The sequence below is a fragment of the Phacochoerus africanus genome, chromosome 7 (genome assembly GCF_016906955.1).
Source record: "Phacochoerus africanus isolate WHEZ1 chromosome 7, ROS_Pafr_v1, whole genome shotgun sequence".
Lineage (NCBI taxonomy): Eukaryota > Metazoa > Chordata > Mammalia > Artiodactyla > Suidae > Phacochoerus > Phacochoerus africanus.
Window position 1 is genome coordinate 68759494 of NC_062550.1, and position 18865 is coordinate 68778358.

Below are 18865 nucleotides of genomic sequence, written 5' to 3' on the forward strand. Positions count from 1 at the left end.
GGAGGTTCCCAGGCTAGGGATCTAATCAGAGCTGTAGCCGCTGGCCTATGACACAGCCACAGCCACACCAGATCCGAGCTACATCTGCAGCCCACACCACAGCTCACGGCAACGACAGATCCTTAACCCACTGAGTGAGGCCGGGGATCAAACCTGAAATGTTGTGGTTCCTAGTCAGATTCGTTAACCACTGATCCACGACGGCAACTCCAGAACTTATTTGCAGAAGAGAAACAAAGTCGTGGACATAGAAAGTGAACTTACAGTTACCAAAGGGGAGGGGAAAGTGTTTGCAATTAACAGATACACGCTACTTTATATAAACTAAATAAGCAATAAGGACCTACTGTATAGCACAGGGAACTATATTCAGTATCCTATAATAACCTACAATGGAAAAGAATCTGAAAAAGACTATATATACACACATTTGTATATACATATATACACACACATATATGTATTAGGTGTGTGTATATATATATATTATATATCTGAATCACTTTGCTGTACACCTAAAACTAACACAATATTGCAAATCAACTAAAGTTGAATTTAAAAAAAAATTTACTCTGTGCACCTTTTGCTGAAGAAATTTGTCAGCCTTTGAGTTCAGTGACCAGAATTAGTAACTGGAGATAAAAGGGGATGGAACAGAAGGAGTCGAGCCTTTTCCTTTTCTCATGTCTCCTCACCTAAACAGAGCTTTGTACCCAAGTGATGGCATTGGCCACCAGGCCTGCAGGTGCTGAGAAAAAAAATGCCCATGGCTTTTAGGGGCAGGACAGAAAGGGAGTCTGAGACCCAGGTGCAGTGGCGACCCTGGTCAGAAAAGACAAGGGCTAGAGCTGCAAAAGGCAAGATTCATCTAATCCTGCTCCCTCACTGCCCTTCTCTCTCTTAGTCATCCAGTTTGGCTTTGTCACCCTCTTTGTGGCCTCCTTCCCTCTGGCCCCTGTGTTCGCCCTCCTCAACAACGTCATCGAAGTGCGACTTGATGCCAAGAAGTTTGTGACGGAGCTGAGGCGGCCAGATGCTGTGAGAACCAAAGATATCGGTACGGCCCCTGCTCAGAGGCCAACGCAGCCCACCCTCCCCCCCATCTCCCCAGCCGCCCCCCTCCCACTGTGCCAGGAATCAAGAGGTCTGGGGCCTCCCTGGCCTCGTCCCCCCCTTTGAGCACCTCACCCCCATCTCCTCAGGTGGTATCCACCCCCACCTGTCCCCTGGTTTCCAGACAGGGGTCACCTAAGCCTTTCCAGACGAGCCATCGCTGGGGGAGCCCCGGCAGAGCTCTGCCGCTAACTTGCCTGCAAAGCCTCAGTCTGAGCCGCTGCCTTGTCATCACCGGGCTGAGGGCGGAGGGGGGAGCGGGGAGGGGGAGAGCCAGACGCCCCCTGTTCCTGTCTTCCAGGGATTTGGTTTGACATCCTCTCTGGAATCGGCAAGTTCTCTGTGATCATCAATGTAAGTGCTTGCGTTTCGTAACCCTCTCGCTCTGTGGGAAGGGCCCTCCAGAGGAGCCGAGGTCTTCAGAGCAGGAAACCAGTCCTGTTACCCCCACCCCTTCCATTTGGAGCTCTGGCTAAGCCCACCCACCCACCCACCCCAGTTAATAGCTCACACACGCCTTCTAACTCATCAGCCTGTCGCCAGAGCTGTGCCACTGGGTCGTTAATTTCACTAAGCGAAGGAAAGGTAATTACCCACCTGAACGCGTACCTGGCCTGAAAAGTCCAAATCCGATCTCTCCTCGGAGCCAAGACTCATGAGGAAAGAATTCCACCTATCTATCCATCTCTTTCTTCTGCTGCTTGGAGCTGAACAATACCTGGAGCCTTGCCCAGGCTACGGTTCCTAATTACGGTTCCTCCAAGTTGCCAGTGGGAAGTCTTAATTAGCCCCTTCACTGGCGCTGCAGCGTGAAGACAGGACACGGGAGAAGAGGAGGTCTACCTGCTCCGACCTCCTTAACCGCCTCGCCAGACGCATCCACGTCTCCAAGGAAACCCTGCTGGACCCAAGCCAACAGCTCCTTTGGCATCTGTGTTCCGTGTGGATGGTGGTCGGGCAGGACCATCTCCTGAGAAAATATGAGCCAGTTCAGTGCACATCAAGAAAGTCACAGCCCCTTTCCCGTGGGAGAGAGACACTGATTCTGCCCTTGACGTGGCTCCCTACTAAGATGAAATGGCTGGGGGTGTGCAGAGAGGCAGAGGGGACCAGCCCGTCACATTTGGGGTGTTGGATGTAGGAAGCACATGTCTCAAGGCTGAAAAGTCGGGTGCAATTTAGAAAATAGATCAGGGGCTACTGTGGGATTGTGTTTTCTAGAATTCAGATTTTTTTTTTTTTTTTTAAAGACTGCACCAAACAGCCAGCGGTTTGATATGGGATCTCAGTTCCCAGACCAGGGCTTGAACCCGGGCCACAGTGGTGAAAGCACCCAGTCCTAACCACAAGGCCACCAGGGAACTCCTGAGTTGTGTCTTCTAGAGAAGAGGCCCTGAGTACCAAGCACTTGTCGTGTAGACAACAAGAGTGACAAGATGTTTTACCTCCCTGGCCTCCCCCAGCCTTATCTGTAACAAAGGGGAGAGAATATGAGCACTCACCAAAGAGCATCATTCTAGAAATTAAAAGGGGTGAGGGAAGGACATATAGCGAGTGTTCAGTTAGTTGCAGCTCTGATTATTAGAAGTTCGTTACTCATTCTCACATATGGTTAGGGCCAAGCACACTCACATATACGTTTTGAAAATAATACCAAAACCGCATTTTTATAAAGGGCTTTAATTATTGGTGCAGAGGGCAGTATAAACACCTGCCAGAAAGATTTAAAATCTTCTTTGCAGAGAGAACCCCACATTCAACCAGGCCATGGTCCATTTGTCATTTGGCTTCACTCCGTAGACATTTATAGAGCACTTAGGTACACCAGATGCTATGGTGGATGTGAGTTCCATCCAGCAGACCTGCTCTTCCCCTCTCTGTGTCTCCTTTTTTCCAAGCAAAATGGATGAAAGAATGACTTCCATTACATGATGTGCTAAAAAGCGCCGAGATGACGGTCAAATTAAGATTCACTGTGGAGCCATATTCTTAGTGTTCTTGGCTTTCTGGTGTCCGTCCAGGGCAGATGTACGAGGCCATTTGGTGTCTATGCTGTCACACTGAAGTGGTAGCATCGTCACTCTGGGTCATTTTCTCAGAATGTTTTCCACTCCACTTTGGCGTGGCCAATGCGCGCATCCGTTCAAACCTCAGAGGTGGGAGGTGGTCCATACCACATGGTCCCAACTGGCTTAGCATCCTTGGCTACAGTGGTTATAATTCGCTCTCTGGACAGCCACCACCCTGTGGGTTTATGTGCACGTATCAAAGATGGAGAAGCCATGTAAGTCAGCTGCGTGAGCTCAGGGATAAGGACCCTGGATCCATCAGAGCAGCACCTCTGGATGGGAAGCCCAGGAGGGGACAGTCTCTTAGCCAGGTGGACCTGTGCCACCTGGACAGTGTCCATCCTGGCCATGTCTCAGGCGCTGTGGTTCTGCCCCCAGGCTTTTGTCATCGCTGTCACCTCCGACTTCATCCCCCGCCTGGTGTACCAGTATGCCTACAGTCACAACGGGACGCTGCACGGCTTTGTCAACCACACCCTCTCCTTTTTCAACACCAGCCAGCTGAAGGAGGGAACACAGCCAGAGAACTCACAGTTTGACCTGGAGGTTCAGTTCTGCAGGTAAAGTAACCAGAAGCAGGAGGGCAGCAGAGGACCAGAAGCAGCAGGTCCAGGGAATTATCTGGATAACCTAGAATATAGCATTCCCCATGGCCTCTGTCTCCTATCCCCAACCCCGATCACTATAAATCAGTTTCAGTGAAGCAGTGTATATTTATTGAGTACCTTTTGCTGGACACTCTGGAGCAGACAGAAAAGGATATAGGTTCATCCTTCTCATCAAGGGAAGGTCTGGTTGATGGTCCAATTGGGAAGAGAGTAGGGAGAACAGACAGGACCCTGCAGGTTATTCAGTGATGATGCCTAATATGGACCATGAGCTCTGTGGGTGTCTGGAGGGGAGGGAGATCAGTGGGGGCTGGAAAGGAAAGGGTAGGCTTCTTGGAGGGGCCATGAGGCATAAGAGGACCAAAAGGGAGCGCCTCCTCGGTGGGCAGTCTGTGTGAGCCAGCTCATGGGGGCAGGATGAACCTAGAGTATTTGATAAGCATTTAGGGGCTAGATGAGGGAGTCAGCAAGGAGGATGCTTGGGAGATAATAATAGGGGGAAATGCAGGCAACACAACCTAGAGAGAAACGCTTAGGTTCATATAAGCCAAAGCATTGCTGAATTTGAATGGGTAGGATGAAGTAGGTAACAGGAAATCTTGAAACCTTACAGGAATTTCAGTGTGATGCCATAGGAAGTTATGGATCTTTTTAGGGCCAAGGAATTATAGGATAAAGTGTCGGCTTAGGGAAATGCATCTGGTTTCAGAGAAAAAGATGGGTGAGAATTGGGGGAACTCAAGGCAGGCTGCTGGGGTGCTATGTTATTCAGACATGAGCCATGGTAGGCATGGACCAGAGAGGTGGAAGGAGTTAGAGGGAGGGAGAAGAGGAGCTATTTAATGGAATATGTCACAGAGTTGGGGACCAGAGACATAAGAGACAGTCGAAGTCATGGCTGTCTCTATAGTTTGGGCTGAAGTCAGAGGGCTGGGAAATTGCAGGTCCATTGACAGGGTGGGGAGGATGCCAAGAGAATAGAATTTTATAGGCCATATGATGAATTTGCTTCCAGCTCTATGGCATTTAAAATAACAACTGAGAGTTCCTGTTGTGGCCCAGCAGTAATGAAGCAAACTAGTATCCATGAGGATGAGGGTTCCATCCCTGGCCTCGCTCAGTGGGTTAAGATCTGGTGTTGCTGTGAGCTGTGGTGTAGGCCGGAAACTATAGTTCCAATTCGATCCCTAGCCTGGGAATTTCCATATGTAGCACGTGTGGCCCTAAAAAGACAAGAGAAAAAAAATTTTTTTAAATAAAATGATGACTGGAAATCTAAGGGGCAGTTTCCACCAAACTCCTAGAAAGGGTGGCTGGAAATCCTGGGCGGTCCAGATTATTTATGATTATAGTCCAACAGCACAGGGACCATTGAAGCCAAGACACAGAAAACTCTCCACTACTTACCCAAGAAGGGCAAGGAAAGAGAAAAAGAGGGAAGGGGAATTAATTCTTTTTTTTTGGTCTTTTTCTAGGGCCACATTCACGGCACATGGAGGTTCCCAGGCTAGGGGTCTAATCAGAGCTGAATAGGAGCTGAAGCTGCCATCCTGTGCCAGAGCCACAGCAGTACCAGATCTGAGCCACATCTGTGACCTACACCATAGCTCATGGCAACACCAGATCCTTCACCCACTGAGCAAGGCCAGGGATCAAACCTGCAACCTCATGGTTCCTAGTTGGATTCTTTAACCACTGAGCCATGACAGGAAGTCTGGAATGAATTCTTTTAACTCTTTTGTACCTTGGTTAGTCAGTAGTCCCCATAAAGAAACTTCATCCAAGATCACACCTTGTATACTTAAACAAATAGAACAATAACTACAGTAAAAACCCAAACCAAGACCAGGGACCAATGGGACCAATGTGGGGCTTTCTTGGCCCAGCCCCAGGGGAATCTGATGTGACAGCAGCTGTCAGTGCCTCCATGGAAGAGGCAGTGCCCCACTGGGTTTGCAACAGTGATGACCCTCTGTGTCCGTCACGCTCTCCCACCGGGGACGCCTTGGTACCCAAGGTCAGATGTTTGTAAGACGGCCGCTTAGATTTCAGACTCAGTCTGAGACTACGCAAGAGAGCAAATGAGTCTTCCCCATGCAGACGACTGAATGATTTAAATAGAAGGGGATTCTGATCCCAGGAGCAATAACTTTTGGGTTTAACCCTAGCCAACCAGAGAAACTCAAATTCAGGGACCAGATCCAAGAACAAATGAGTGCCTTTGTGCATAGTTATTGATTAATACAGTTTAGATGCTTCTGGCACTTTCCCATCTGGGACTCTAAAGAGTCTAACGCTTGGACCGATGTCCTGTGTAGGCACATTTGCTACTGCCCTGCACTGCCCAGGGCCACTGCTGGCGGGTCAGACTGTCTGTCCGTGGTACTGAATGTGGTCCATAGATCCGCTGTGCAGAGGGTCTGGACCAGCCGGAGGCCTTTTCTGGTAGCATCTAGATCTGCTCCGGCAGCATACGTGAGGTCAGTCAGCATCCTCATGTCACACAAAGGCCACAAAAAGTGAGAAGTACAAAATCATTTTTATATAGCAGTCGTTCTACAAAAAAGGAAACTGAGGCTTAGGAAGGTGATGCCTTCTCCAAGATCACAGAGGTTTCCAGTGACAGATCCCGGTGTAAAACTCACATCAAGCCAAGAACCCAAGCCTCGACCTCACAAGCAGCTGGGGGCAACACAAGAGTGACCCATCCTGTGGGGAAGCAAGGCTGGGGAACAAGACACAGCCTCCCTAAAGGCATCTCGATGGAAGAGATGAATAAGCAACAGGCAGTGAGAACAGAGCTTTCTTATTTAGAATAGGGCGACTGCAGGGGGCTTCCAGGGCCCTGACCGACCTAAGTGTCCAGTGCAGGGGTGGCCCGACAGAGCGTCCTACTGAAAGCCCTCACTCTCTGGACTAAGCCAGCCCCAGGTGGTGGGCAGGGTGGAGGAGCCGGGGGGGGGGGGGGGAGGGGGCTGCGAGACAGGTCCAGGGAGAACAGGGTGGACCTTGGCCAGTGTTTGGAGCAGGAAGGAGAGGAGTGAGCTTGGAAAGATGAGTCTGGAAGCAAAACTGAAGCTAGGCCAGTCACAGGGAGGTGTGTGAACTCCTCTTAAGGTGCTGGGAGCCACGGTGGGGAGTTGAAGGGACTTCTGGATGTCGTCTCTGACTGCGACGTGAAGACCAGTGGGTGACACTGAAAATAAAGAGCAGATGTAAGCAGATGTCTGGAGGGTGGGGGCAGCATGTCGTGAAGATACACCGTCTCCAGTGGGTATCCTTGGGGGCTACGGGGCTACGTTTCCTGGGTGGATGAGGATTGCTGGTAGAAATCTCTACCCCAGACAGATCCTACTCACTGCACGCTCGCCCTGTGAACCTGTCTGTCTCGCCGATTTCTTTGGAGATTTAGGAAGTGGAGTCATAAACTATTGATGTCTTTGTAAGTCAGGACTGGTCAGTGGCTGTCAGAAATAGAAATGAAGGGATAGGGGATGGAGAGAGAGATAGAGAGAGAGCGAGAGAATTGATTGTGGGAAGGCCAGAGAGCACTAGAACTAGCCCCAAAGCCAGCGTTTAGAACTGCTTCCACAGTGGGAAATGAAAAGTTTGCCCTGATTTTCTGGCAAACAGTGTTGGGAACTTGCTGACCCTTCTTGTTCTTAGCTTCCAGTGACCTCCGGAGATAAATGTGGTCAAATCAAACTGAGGCTTCACCAGGGATAGAGGTGTCTTAAAAATAGCAGTCAGCATTAGGATGCGTCTCCCGCTGCCCTGTTTGAGATGCGTTCCCAGCATTTTTGGAGCGCCGTCTGCCCCAGCCATCCTAAACAGCTCCGTGATATCAGTCTGCAGGCACAGTTAATGGCCATTGGACAGAGTGGAAGGGCCACCATGTCCTGAAGGCTGGAGGATGGCTCAGATGCCTGGCACAGCTGGAGGGGAGCAGAGAGGTCAGCGGGGCAGGGCCTGACCAGGGACCTGGGCCCCGAGCTCAAGGGGCCACCCAGGCTTGGGTATCATCTGCTGGGTCTGTTTGGAGATGCTGAGCATCCTCAGGTGGCTTCTGTAGGTTTTCTGCAGGGCCCACGTTCTTTCCTATCCCGAGGTCCTGCGAGTTCCCATCCAGGGCCTGGCTGCCTCTCAGGAGCTCTTTGCTGAGACCAGAGGGAGAGCCAGCTCTCCGGGGTGGTCTCTTTCCTGATCTCTATCAACCACTGGAATAACAGGGTGCTCCTTACTTCCTAATTGCTGTTCTCTTCCCTTGTTAAAGGCCAATTTCAGAAGGCACTTTTAAGCATCTCAGAGGGTATGAAAACACTGCACGCAGTTGCCTTCAGCGTTAATATGACATTACTTTCCATTGGGGCTAATCATTTTTTCCCCACATAGCAGTGTTTGGGGTTGAGAAATGCATTTACTTTCTGATACGTAACGTAACTAAAATATCATTTTAAAAACCATTTCTGAATGGTGATGAGCAGCACCTCCCCCACCCCACCCCCGCCCATTGGCACCCTTCCTGCCTACAGTGGCTCTCTCTGTATCGTGTGTGTGACAAATTGGGGCAGATGTCACTGTCACTGGTCACCCCTGCAAGTGAGGATGGGAGGAGGCCATCTGAGGTCAGAGTCTCTCTTCCCTCCCTGCACTTCAGTTTCCCCATCTATAAAAGTGGGGACTTGGAATAAACAGTCCCTAAAGGTTGTTTTCTACTTATTTTTAAAACATGTAATAATGACGCATTTAATATATTAATTTGTTCCTGCAAAAATTCTAAACATCGCAAGCAATCTTTCCAACCCTGTCCCATCGCCATCCAGCTCTGACTGGCCCTAAGTATCCTCTGATGGTAACCATGGTGACACAATTGTGTGATTCTTTCTTAGTCATTTTTCCACCCATTAACATAAAAATGAACTTACAGGACCTTCCAGATGTTGTTTCATGGGTTTGTTTTATAATAACGAAATATATTTTGAGTTAATAAGAACCTTACTTCTTTAGGTAACGTATAAATTCAACTCAGTGTGATTATTTCAGTGCTGGAACAATCTAGGGAAATAGGAATGCAGTTTGAAAGCTAAGAGACAATGTTAATTTTTGTACCACTTTAGCTTATTGTATGTGAGTCTGCCTCACTTAACACTATGATTTTGCTCCTGAAATCTTAGTATAAAAAATATATTGAGGGAGTTCCCGTCATGGCGTAGTGGAAAGAATCCGATTAGTTACCATGATATTGTGGGTTCAATCCCTGGCCTCGCTCAGTGGGTTAAGGATCTGGCATTGCTGTGAGCTGTGGTGTGGGTCGCAGACATGGCTCGGATCCTGTGTTGCTGTGGCTGTGATGTAGGCCAGCGGCAGCAGCAGCTCCGATTCAACCCCTAGCCTGGGAACCTCCATATGCCGTGGGTGCAGCCCTAAAAAGCAAAAAACAAAACAAAACAAAACAAAACAAAACTATCTATCCATCTATGCATCTATATCTATCTATCTATCTATCTATCCATCCATCTATCTATCTCCCTATCTATCTATCGAGTTCAGAGTTCTCTTGTGGTGCAGCGGGTTAAAGAGCTGGTGTTGTCACTGCAGTGGCTTGGATCGCTGCTGTGGCGTGGGTTTGCTCTCTGGTCCAGGAATTGTGCATATGCTGCAGGCATAACCCCCCCAAAAATATTGAAAGTCAACTGAATGTTGTCATTAATTGTATTCTCCTTTTGAATTTATGACCTTTTAAATGATAGAAACAATGTGTATGTATATGTGAGTACCTATGTGTGTATTTGTGTGTGTGTGTGTGTGTGTGTGTGTGTGTGTTCAAGGAAAAGACTCTCTTCCCAGCCCCCACCCTAGTCATTCTCTCCCAGAAGAAACTGTTGTGTCCATTTCCGCCTCCAGAAATCACCTTCACATGTGCTGTCTTACTTATTGTGTCTTCTTTTAACATTCAGGGTACACACAAACACACACACACACACACACACGTCCCTTTATTGGTGGCAGTGTGAGGGCTGTCTCATGTGCACCTTTTGTGTCCTTGGTGCAGTGATGTACATTTCGTTGGCTCCATGTGGATGAGAATGCCGAATGTGTGTGAGTGTGTGTGTGTGTGTGTGTGTGTGTGTGTGTGTGTGTGTGTGCAGGGATGTGGAACAGCCTTCTCAGGTCCTTGCACTTAGTAAGGGGTGCAGCCCCTCCAGCCTAGACTTGCTTTTTAGACACTCTAGCCATTTCTTTATTGGAAGTCTCTCTTTATTACAAGACCCTGGGGAACTCTCAAAATCAATGTTAAGGCTCAAAGAAAAGAAAGGAAGGCGGAGGGGAAGAGGGGGTGAGATCTGGGAACGGTTCCTAAAATTAGACCCCGCGATTCAGTCCCAGCCAGCGGATGCAGGAAGTGACCAGATGTGGGGTTCGCCCAGTGCCTGGCCACCCGGTGGGACTTCGGGAGACCCATAGTGCTCCAAATGGGGGGAAAGGGTATGGCTTTGGAGAGCATCTGCGCTGATGGGAACAGAGCAGCCTGAGGCTTGCCTGCTTGGGACCATTTCCCTGAGCAAGAGCCTGAGACAAGCCCCTGCCTGTCTCTTCATGAGTCGTCTCAACATCATGGGAAGTTTGGGGCACCTGAGCTCGAGTGCTCAGAAGTCTCCATGGAAAGCCAAGAGGAACTGGGAGCAGGGGTGGACATGCCATGTCTGCTTTGAACAGAAGAGGTGTGTTTAAGGTACCTTCAGTTAAAGGAGGAAGAAAGCTGCTATTATTGGTCCTCCGGTATGTCAGGTGCTGAGCTGAACAGTCTGCATCACAGCTTTATGAGATGGAAAGTCCACATCTCATCGGGGAGGACCCTAGACATCAGCTCTTTGGGGAACTTGTTATAGGACAGAAAATGGAAGAGATGGGGTGGGGAGCAAGCTGTCACCTGCTGCCTCCAAAGACTATGCTTTTGCTAATGCTCTTCTCTGCAATGGGCTTAGAAGTAACACACAGACAACTGTCGCTACTGGCTGGACCCAAGTCCATGAGCCACGCTGCCTTTTGTGGACCTTTCTGCTCTTAAGACTAATGATCTCTTTGTTCAATCAGTGTCTTCTGGTTGTGCAGTAAAAGCATTTGGTACGCTCGACTGCTTAGGATGAATATTTTAAGGAATTATGAAATCTAAACTTATATTGTAATGTAGTAAGCAGCCATTTACCAGGTGGCGGAGGCTTACTGAATCTTTTTTTTTTTTTTTCAAACTATAAATCATGGTTCATCAGTGAGCGAGGCAATCACTTCAGTAGGTCATGATCAGCATTTTAAAGGCTAGGATAGGGGAGGATGGCAGAGAACAGGAAAATATGAGGGCCTTCCACACAGCAGTGATGAGCGTGTTTTCTGTGATGTTTATTTCAGTGCCATATATGTCTGTGTGTGTGAGTGTAAAATGCATTGCTTACGGCAGGTCACCGTTTTTTAAAAAGTTAGCTTTGGAAAGAGAAATGTGAACAGATGCATAATTCATTAAGTTGCGCGTTGCTGTTTTCTGGGCGTCGCTTGCCCTGCAGTTCCTGACAAAGCACCCTCCGTCCGTGGACACAGAGGGATTGCGAGGCGAGCCTTCTGGCCGTGTCTGTGTGTTAATCTTTCCCCAGATCCTTGATTAGATGGATGTGCCTGCCAGATTCAAAACATGTTTTGGACACTCGGGGAGGGCAAAGTGAAATTTCCAAAAGCTGTGGTGAGTTAGTAGCAGAAGTGGGACCAGAATTAGATTATTTATGGATTCTTTGCAGACGGAAAAGAAAGAGGGAGTGAGCAATGGCTGTCAAACCGAGGTCAGTGAGCAGCTGTTCTTTCACCGATGGAACCAGAGAACGAGAGAGATGGACTTTGACTGCAGCAGCAGGGATTGGGCTAGACCTAGGGAAGGAGCTCCCCATGGTAGGGAGTTGGGGGGAGTTGTATGCCCCCTCCTCCAGAGGTCTTGAGAAAAGCAAGACAAATGCCCTTCTGCCATGAGGTCCTGGGGGCACAGCAGGAGCATGGGGAGCCTGATGTTTTTCCCAGCCATGATGTTCTTATTCCCCTGGCCAACACTCTCTGACTTTCCCTCAAGCAAGTGTGATCGGGAGCTGGCCGTGTTTGTGTCCTCAGCCACGGACGGCTGGATGAATCCTGTGGTGTTTTGCTGGGCTGCAGTTAGCTTTGCTTTTCATCCGGATGTCAAACCAAGCCTGCAACAGCTGCGATCAGCTGTTGGAAGAGGGGAGCTGGGTGGGGAAGGGGCAGCTCCTGGCTTCTTGCCCAGCCCTAGCCGGACGCTGGGTCCACCTCTCCATTTGCCTCTTTCTGCTGCTGACTCTACCGCTATGACTTTTTCTGGCTGCCTTTCTTCATGCATCTCTTTTCATCTTCCTCGTTTCATTTTTTTCTCTTCTCCTTTCATCTCTTCTTGGGCTGCTGAAAGCCACTGTGCATCTACACTGATCTTTTAGAGCAGCAAGTTCATTCAGCACAAGGAAAGGGACAAAGGATACCCGGTGCCGAATCCCTGAATCCGCACCCCACACCACAGCTGGTGGTGAGGAGCCTTAGGACAATAGGAGAAAAGCCCCCGCATGCCCCCCCCCAAAAAAAAAACAAAAAAGAAAGGACTTCCCATTGTGGATCAGTGGTAACTAGCCCGACTAATATCCATGAGGGTGCAGGTTCGATCCCTGGCCTCACTCAGTAGGTTAAAGATCCAGAATTGCCATGAGCTGGTGAGCTGCAGTGTAGATTGCAGATGTGGCTCAGATCATGCATTGCTGAGGCTGTGGCATAGGCTACAGCTCTGATTTGACCCCTAGCCTGGAAACTTCCATATGCCCCGGATGCAGCCCTCAAAAAAAAAAAAAAAAAATCCCATCTTGGATTCTCACCTTGACTCCCCCCCTTGCTGTCCAAGAATTGAACTTGTCTGAGCTGCTGTTTCCCCCGGGTCATAAAGAAGTATCCACACCTGCCTGAGGGTGCTGTTGGGATGATTCAATAAGGAAACCTCCAGAAATGCCTCCTGCACATTCAGGGTGTGTTTATTTTCTTTTTGGCCTGTTCTGGCACAGAGTCCCCTCCCCCCACTTCCTCAGTGGCCGTGTACCCTGCTTGGTGGCCTGATGCCACCCACCCCACCTCTTGCTCCAGCTCAGGGCTTGCTTTGCTTCTGCCAAGCATCAGAGATTTGTCGAATTCCATGAGAAAACAGTTCCGTGAAGGGGCATAATTCTTCTAGACCAGCTCTGGCCATTTTTCCAGGCTTAGAGGGAAAAAAAATGAGTCTGCGCAAATAAGCCATTTTTAACATGAGTCATTCCAGGATGGCGGGGGGCGGGCAACAGCACAGACAAGCCCTGGACCTCTTCATGGTCTGAGCTCACATCAGGCACCAACATTTTGCTTCTTAAACCACTCGAGCAGATGGTAAAGTAAAAGGGGAGACTGACTGCCCAAGACTTTTATTCTGCCTTCCCCCCAAAATTCACTCAACTTTCAGCTTGGCCTGAATCAGCCATCGAAGGAGGCCAGCCCCTCCCATGGCCGTGGTCCCAAAGCAGCTGGCTGGGAGGACACCGAGCCATATGCTGGCATCTGGATCTTCTCTGAGCCCACAGGCTGTGGAGCACTGCACACGGCTTCTGAGGTCCCCCTCCCCCAGAGCCCAGTGGCTAGTGGAGCCAAGATGGACCACTGTCATGGGTGCCTCTTCTGCTTCCTGGGCTTCTCCAGAAGGAGCATCCCGAGGAAGCTTCTGGGGATGCTGGAGAGAGAGTAGGAGGGACATTTCTGGGCTGACATTGGCTTTTTTTTGGACGCCGGCTCTTTTTGGGGGGCGTTGTTGATTGGGTCATAGGTTCCTCGCCTCTGCCCTCTATGTGCCAAGTCTGAGTGCCAGGGGCCTGCCTGCTGTCTTGACCTTGGAGGTTACACCCAGAGAAGCACCCACGTCCCTCCATCTCCTCCCCACCTGAACATCACCTTTCTCTTTTTGCAGGTTTAAGGATTACCGGGAGCCGCCATGGGCCCCGAACCCATATGAGTTTTCCAAGCAGTACTGGTCTGTTTTGTCTGCCCGTCTGGCTTTTGTCATTATCTTCCAGGTAAGTCGTCCAGAGAAGGCCTGGCCCGTTAGGATCCAGGTTGCTGGGGTACAGAGGACCCCGGCCCTGGGTTTTCAGGGCCCTCTGTGACACACGGGTGGCAGGCAGTGCCAAGGGCTCCCCTCCCTGGGTGAGGGCTTTCGCTGATGGATGGGTTTGCAGAAAGAAGATAAAGCCTAGAGTAAGGTTATAAGACAGATGTGGCGGTAGGTCCAGGGTGGAGAGAGAAGCGCCTTTAAACCCAGGACAGAAAGAAGAGAAGGAAGAGCAAGGAAACCAGAGTCTCACTCGAGAGCAGACACACAGGCCCGCCTGGTCTCGGAGTCCGAGAAAGGGCAGCGTTCTGACCCTTCCTTCCAGCCGTCCCGGCACTCCTTTGTCGTGTTGTTTCAGTCCCTGAAATCTCTGGTGGGAAAGGTCCCCAGAGCCATGGGCCGCCCCGGGGTGAATAGCAAACCCGAGCTGGCGATCCTTATCTCTCACCACAGCGGCTCTTATTGCGACGCCCAGATTCCCTGGGCATGAGGCCCGGGTTCCCATGGGTCCTGCCAGCCTTTGAGTGGGGCCGGGGCAGCAGCCCAGATCCCTTTCCTGGCGGCTCCCTCAGGCTTTTGTATCCCCTGAAGGCTAGTCTCTGGGGGGCTCTAAGGTAGCCTGCCCCCCGCCCCCAGCCCAGGAAGTGCAGACGCCTCTGGCTCAGCTTTCACCGGAGAGATGGGCAGATACACATGAAGGGCCCTCCCAGGTCCCCCACCCCAGCAGGGGCCTCCTCACTTTACCACGAGTCACCTGTCATTCCCACTCCCAGGGAGGGAGGACTTGGTTTAAAAGGCCAGTGTGTGACTTGATGCAGCCACTCCAGATCCCCCTAAGGTTCCCAAGTCCTCCTGGGTCTTGAGACTAAGCAGGTTCAAGGTTGAGCCAGGGATGAGTTTAGAGCATGGAAGGCAGAGGGCAGGGCTTTGATGTCCCCCAAGTCTAGAGGGTACAGGGTTGGGGAGGCTGTGATGGGCAGGCAGAGGAGGAGGCCACAGCCCGGGGCGGTGGGGGGAGCCTGCGGAAGGTGGGGGGAGCCTGTGGAAGGCATGGGGAGCAGCGTATGTAGGTAGGTCCCCGTTAGTGGGCCATGGCTGCACTGCAGGAAGGACTCCACCCACGTACACAGAAAACACTCCCAGCAAGAGGGGCCTTATCTTAACCCGTGTTCACAAGGAGGGCGTGTGGCTTCCTGGGGAGAAGGAGGTCAGTTACGGGTGTGCCCAAAAGCTCACAGCTGATGAAGGCGGGTGGGAGGCAGGGCCCGGGACCAGAGAGGCTGCCACAGTGAACACGGGCTCGCTCGGCTGAGGCCAGAATCCAATGTGAAAACCAAAGTCCACCTCCAATGGGAGGAAGGGCCCTGGAGGGGCCATCAGGCCTTATGACCACTTACTGGGAAGCTCAGGGGCCAGGAGGCGAGAATAAGACCTGTGATGGGGTCGGGGAGGGGAGAAGGCCATCCCCAAGTGTGTGCACAAGGGACTCCGGGAGACGAGCACTGTCCCTCCTCCCCTGTCACCTGGAGACCCCTTTTCACCCTGATGCCCATTGGCTGAGCTCCCCAGCTCATCAGCCGAGGAGCCAGAGTGACCTGGAGGCCCGCTGTCCCCCGGGTCTGGGCTGTGTGTGGTCACTACCCCCACCCCCGGGAGCGGAGCCCTCCAGCCCGGCCTCGCCTCTCCCCCCTCCCCCACCCCGGCTCTGCAGAACTTGGTGATGTTTCTGAGCGTCCTCGTGGACTGGATGATCCCCGACATCCCCACTGACATCAGCGACCAGATCAAGAGGGAGAAGAGCCTGTTCGTGGACTTCTTCCTGAAAGAGGAGCACGAGAAGCTCAGGCTGATGGAGGAGCCGGCCCGGAGGAGCCCAGGCACCGGCCGACGCAGCCGGAGGAGCCCGGCCGCCAGCCCAGCACCCTCGGGCCGGAGCCAGCCGGGCAGCAGCATGTCCTCGGGGTCCCATCAGACCAACGTGTGAGCTGGGGTGCCCCGCCCGGGCACGGGGGCAGCAGAGCACCTGAGGGACCTGGGCACGGGGGGCCTGAGCACCCGAGGGACCCTGGAGAAGGGCTTGTGGGTGGAGAGAGGGATGAGAGAGCGAGATGGAGGATGGGAACAGGAGGGAAGAGAATGATGCTGCTTCTCAGAAACTTCAAGCTTGGGTTTCTTCTAGGTCCTCATTTGAGCCGTGTCTTTTGGGGGATTGGTACCCCATTTTGCATCCATCAGTGAAAGAGTTGGGTCTCCGCCCCAAAGTCCCCAGACACCACAAGCCTGCCCTTTGCTTCCTCAGGTCCCCTCCCAGCCTCTCTGTGGCCATGAGCCATGAGAGGCACAGTCCAGGCTCTGTTCCAGCCCCATCATAAGTTATCCCCGGACCCCTTCCCACCATCACCCCAAGAAAACCCTCTGCATCCCTGGCACAGCCTCCGTGGATGCAGATTCAGTTCCAGGGCTGATGGCTATGGCCCCTGGACATGATGATGAAAAGCGAAAGTCCAGACCTGGCCTCGTCTCCAGTTCAAGTCAGGGGATGCTTTGAGCTAAATGCAACTAGCCATCGTTTTATCCAAGTTCAGATTTAAAAGAATTGAAACCTTCTTTATAAAGATGCATCTCCTGGTCTTTGGTTTCTGCTCTCTCTTACTTCCTACCAGTCTTTCTGGAGCACTTACTGTGTGCCAGGATCGTTCTCAGACCAGAGATAGAGCAGACAGGAGACACGTGTAAATTCGCAGGGAGTTATGTTCTGGGGAGAGACAGATAGTGAGCTGATGCATGTGTAGTGTTTCAGACAATAACACAAAGCATAAATTAGGAAAAGGGAGGAGTTCCCGTTGTGGCTCAGTGGTAGTGAACATGACTAGTATCCATGAGGATGCAGGTTTAATCCCTGGCCTCAACCAGTGGGTTAAGGATCCAGCATTGCCCTGAACTTCGGCGTAGGTCGAAGATGCAGCTCAGGTCATGTGTTGCTGTGGCTGTGGCGTATGCCGGCAGCTGTAGCTCCAATTTGACTCCTAGCTTGGAAACTTTCATATGCCATGAGTGCCACCCCCTCCCCCCAAAAAAAGATAAAATAGGAAAAGGGAGACAGGAAATGTGAAGGCAGAGGGGGAGGGGACTTTGTCATTTTATATGTGAATTAATGACAAACCCGAGATGGTTCAGAGGTCACATCTTACAATGCTAATGTCACAACTCATAGCAGCCTCTCGAGCTCTGCGGGGAGGTTTTTAAGTGTAGTTGGAAGCAAAGGCCAAACGTCATTTATCACTGCCGTTCACACACCTCAACCCACCCGCTGCCCAGGACTGGCTCTGTCCCTTCCTCGAGATCTGGCCCCATCCCTTGCAGGCCAGTCTGACTAGCATCCAGCTCAGCCACACTGGAAGCTGCCAGGAGGAACGCACTCCAGAGAGGAGATGAGAAGCGTACTTCTGATGTTTCAGTACATCCGGGGATGTGCAGGGCCCCTGGCTGCTGGGCTGCCTGCCCCTGCCACTCCTCAGGGCTTCTTGTTTCCTTCCGAGCACCTGCAGGATTGGGCCACCTATCATCCCTGGCTCTGGAAAGTGGTCCCTTCTTGTATAGGGACATCGGGGTATAGATACAGACACACCTTTCAGTAAGATCAGCCGGCAGTTCCCGCCACTCATGCATCAGTAATCCCACAGTCCGTTTTAATTACATCACACCTCAACGTTCACACTTAGCATTTGAGCCTAGACTCAAACTACAGCAGTATAAGAACATCGCATCATCAGAGTTCCCTGGTGGCTCAGCAGGTTTAAGGATCTGGCATTGTCCCTGCTGTGGCTCAGGTCACTGCTGTGGCTCAGGTTCAGTCCCTGACCTGGGAATTTCCTTGTGCTATGGGTGTGGCCAAAAAAAAATCCCCCACAGCACATTGCATCATTTTACAACAGGCTTTGGCTAACTCAGGGAGAGTGGAGAGGTCCATGGGAGGAAAATTTTACTTTAAGGGACCCTGATGACATGGAGCTTCCAGGCCCATGAAGGGAGGACTTCCCTAGAGACTCCTCCCAGAGCAGGTGGCATGGATGTTTCCAGAACAATCCACTTGCCTTCATCACCAAGTCACCTGATTTGCACCAAGAGAGCCACATCCAAGCCTGTGGCTGGTTCAAGACCCCACCTCTTTTCTTTTTATTTATTTTTTTATTATTTTTATTTTTGGTCTTTTTAGGGCTGCACCCACAGCATATGGAGGTTCCCAAGCAAGGGGTCTAATCAGAGCTGTAGCCTCTGGCCTAGCCAGAGCCACATCAACGCAGGAGCCAAGCCGAGTCTGCCACCTACACCACAGCTCAGGGCAACACCGGATCTTTAACCCACTGAGCGAGGCCAGGGACCAAACCCGCAACCTCATGGTTCCTAGTCGGATTCCTTAACTACTGAGCCACGACGGGAACTCTTTTTCTTTCTTTTTAAAATGAAGCATTTCTGTGTGGTCGTAGAGGTGACGCTCATGCACCAAGAAAGATTCAGATGGTCTATAGAACACAGAAGAAGAAAGAAAAATCACCTACCATCCCCAAATCCATCATCCATATCCACTGTTGCCGTGTTTCTGGCAGACACTTATTCCCTCTCTCGTGGCTTTATTTTCCATTCCGCTTGTGCTCCGTGTGCTGTCCTGTTCCCTTTTCACTTCCTGTGTCCCCAGTCCTTTTATCCTGTAAGTTTAAGTTCATCCACTAGACCAGACGCCCACTGTGCATCAGGCTCTGTATTACGCACTTGGGACACATCAGTCAATGGGACAGCAGGTTCTGCCCTAGGGTGGGGGGTACATTCTGGTGGGGGAGTCAGAGAGATGAATAATAAACAAGGACAGTAAACTGTGTCATGTGCTGGGGTGGCAACCCCCCGGGGGTCTG

General features: G+C 51.1%; 1 protein-coding gene across 1 annotated transcript in view; it reads left to right on the forward strand.

Annotated features, from left to right (window-relative positions):
- The window catches only part of ANO2 (anoctamin 2), a 346820-nt gene extending 330235 nt beyond the window's left edge, over positions 1-16585 (forward strand). The window contains exons 21-25 of the mRNA XM_047787771.1: positions 905-1057; positions 1415-1467; positions 3561-3742; positions 13815-13920; positions 15667-16585. Coding sequence (XP_047643727.1) covers positions 905-1057; positions 1415-1467; positions 3561-3742; positions 13815-13920; positions 15667-15939 — 767 coding nt within the window. The 3' untranslated portion in view covers positions 15940-16585. The remainder of the gene's footprint in view (positions 1-904; positions 1058-1414; positions 1468-3560; positions 3743-13814; positions 13921-15666) is intronic.
- The last annotated feature ends 2280 nt before the right edge of the window (positions 16586-18865 follow it).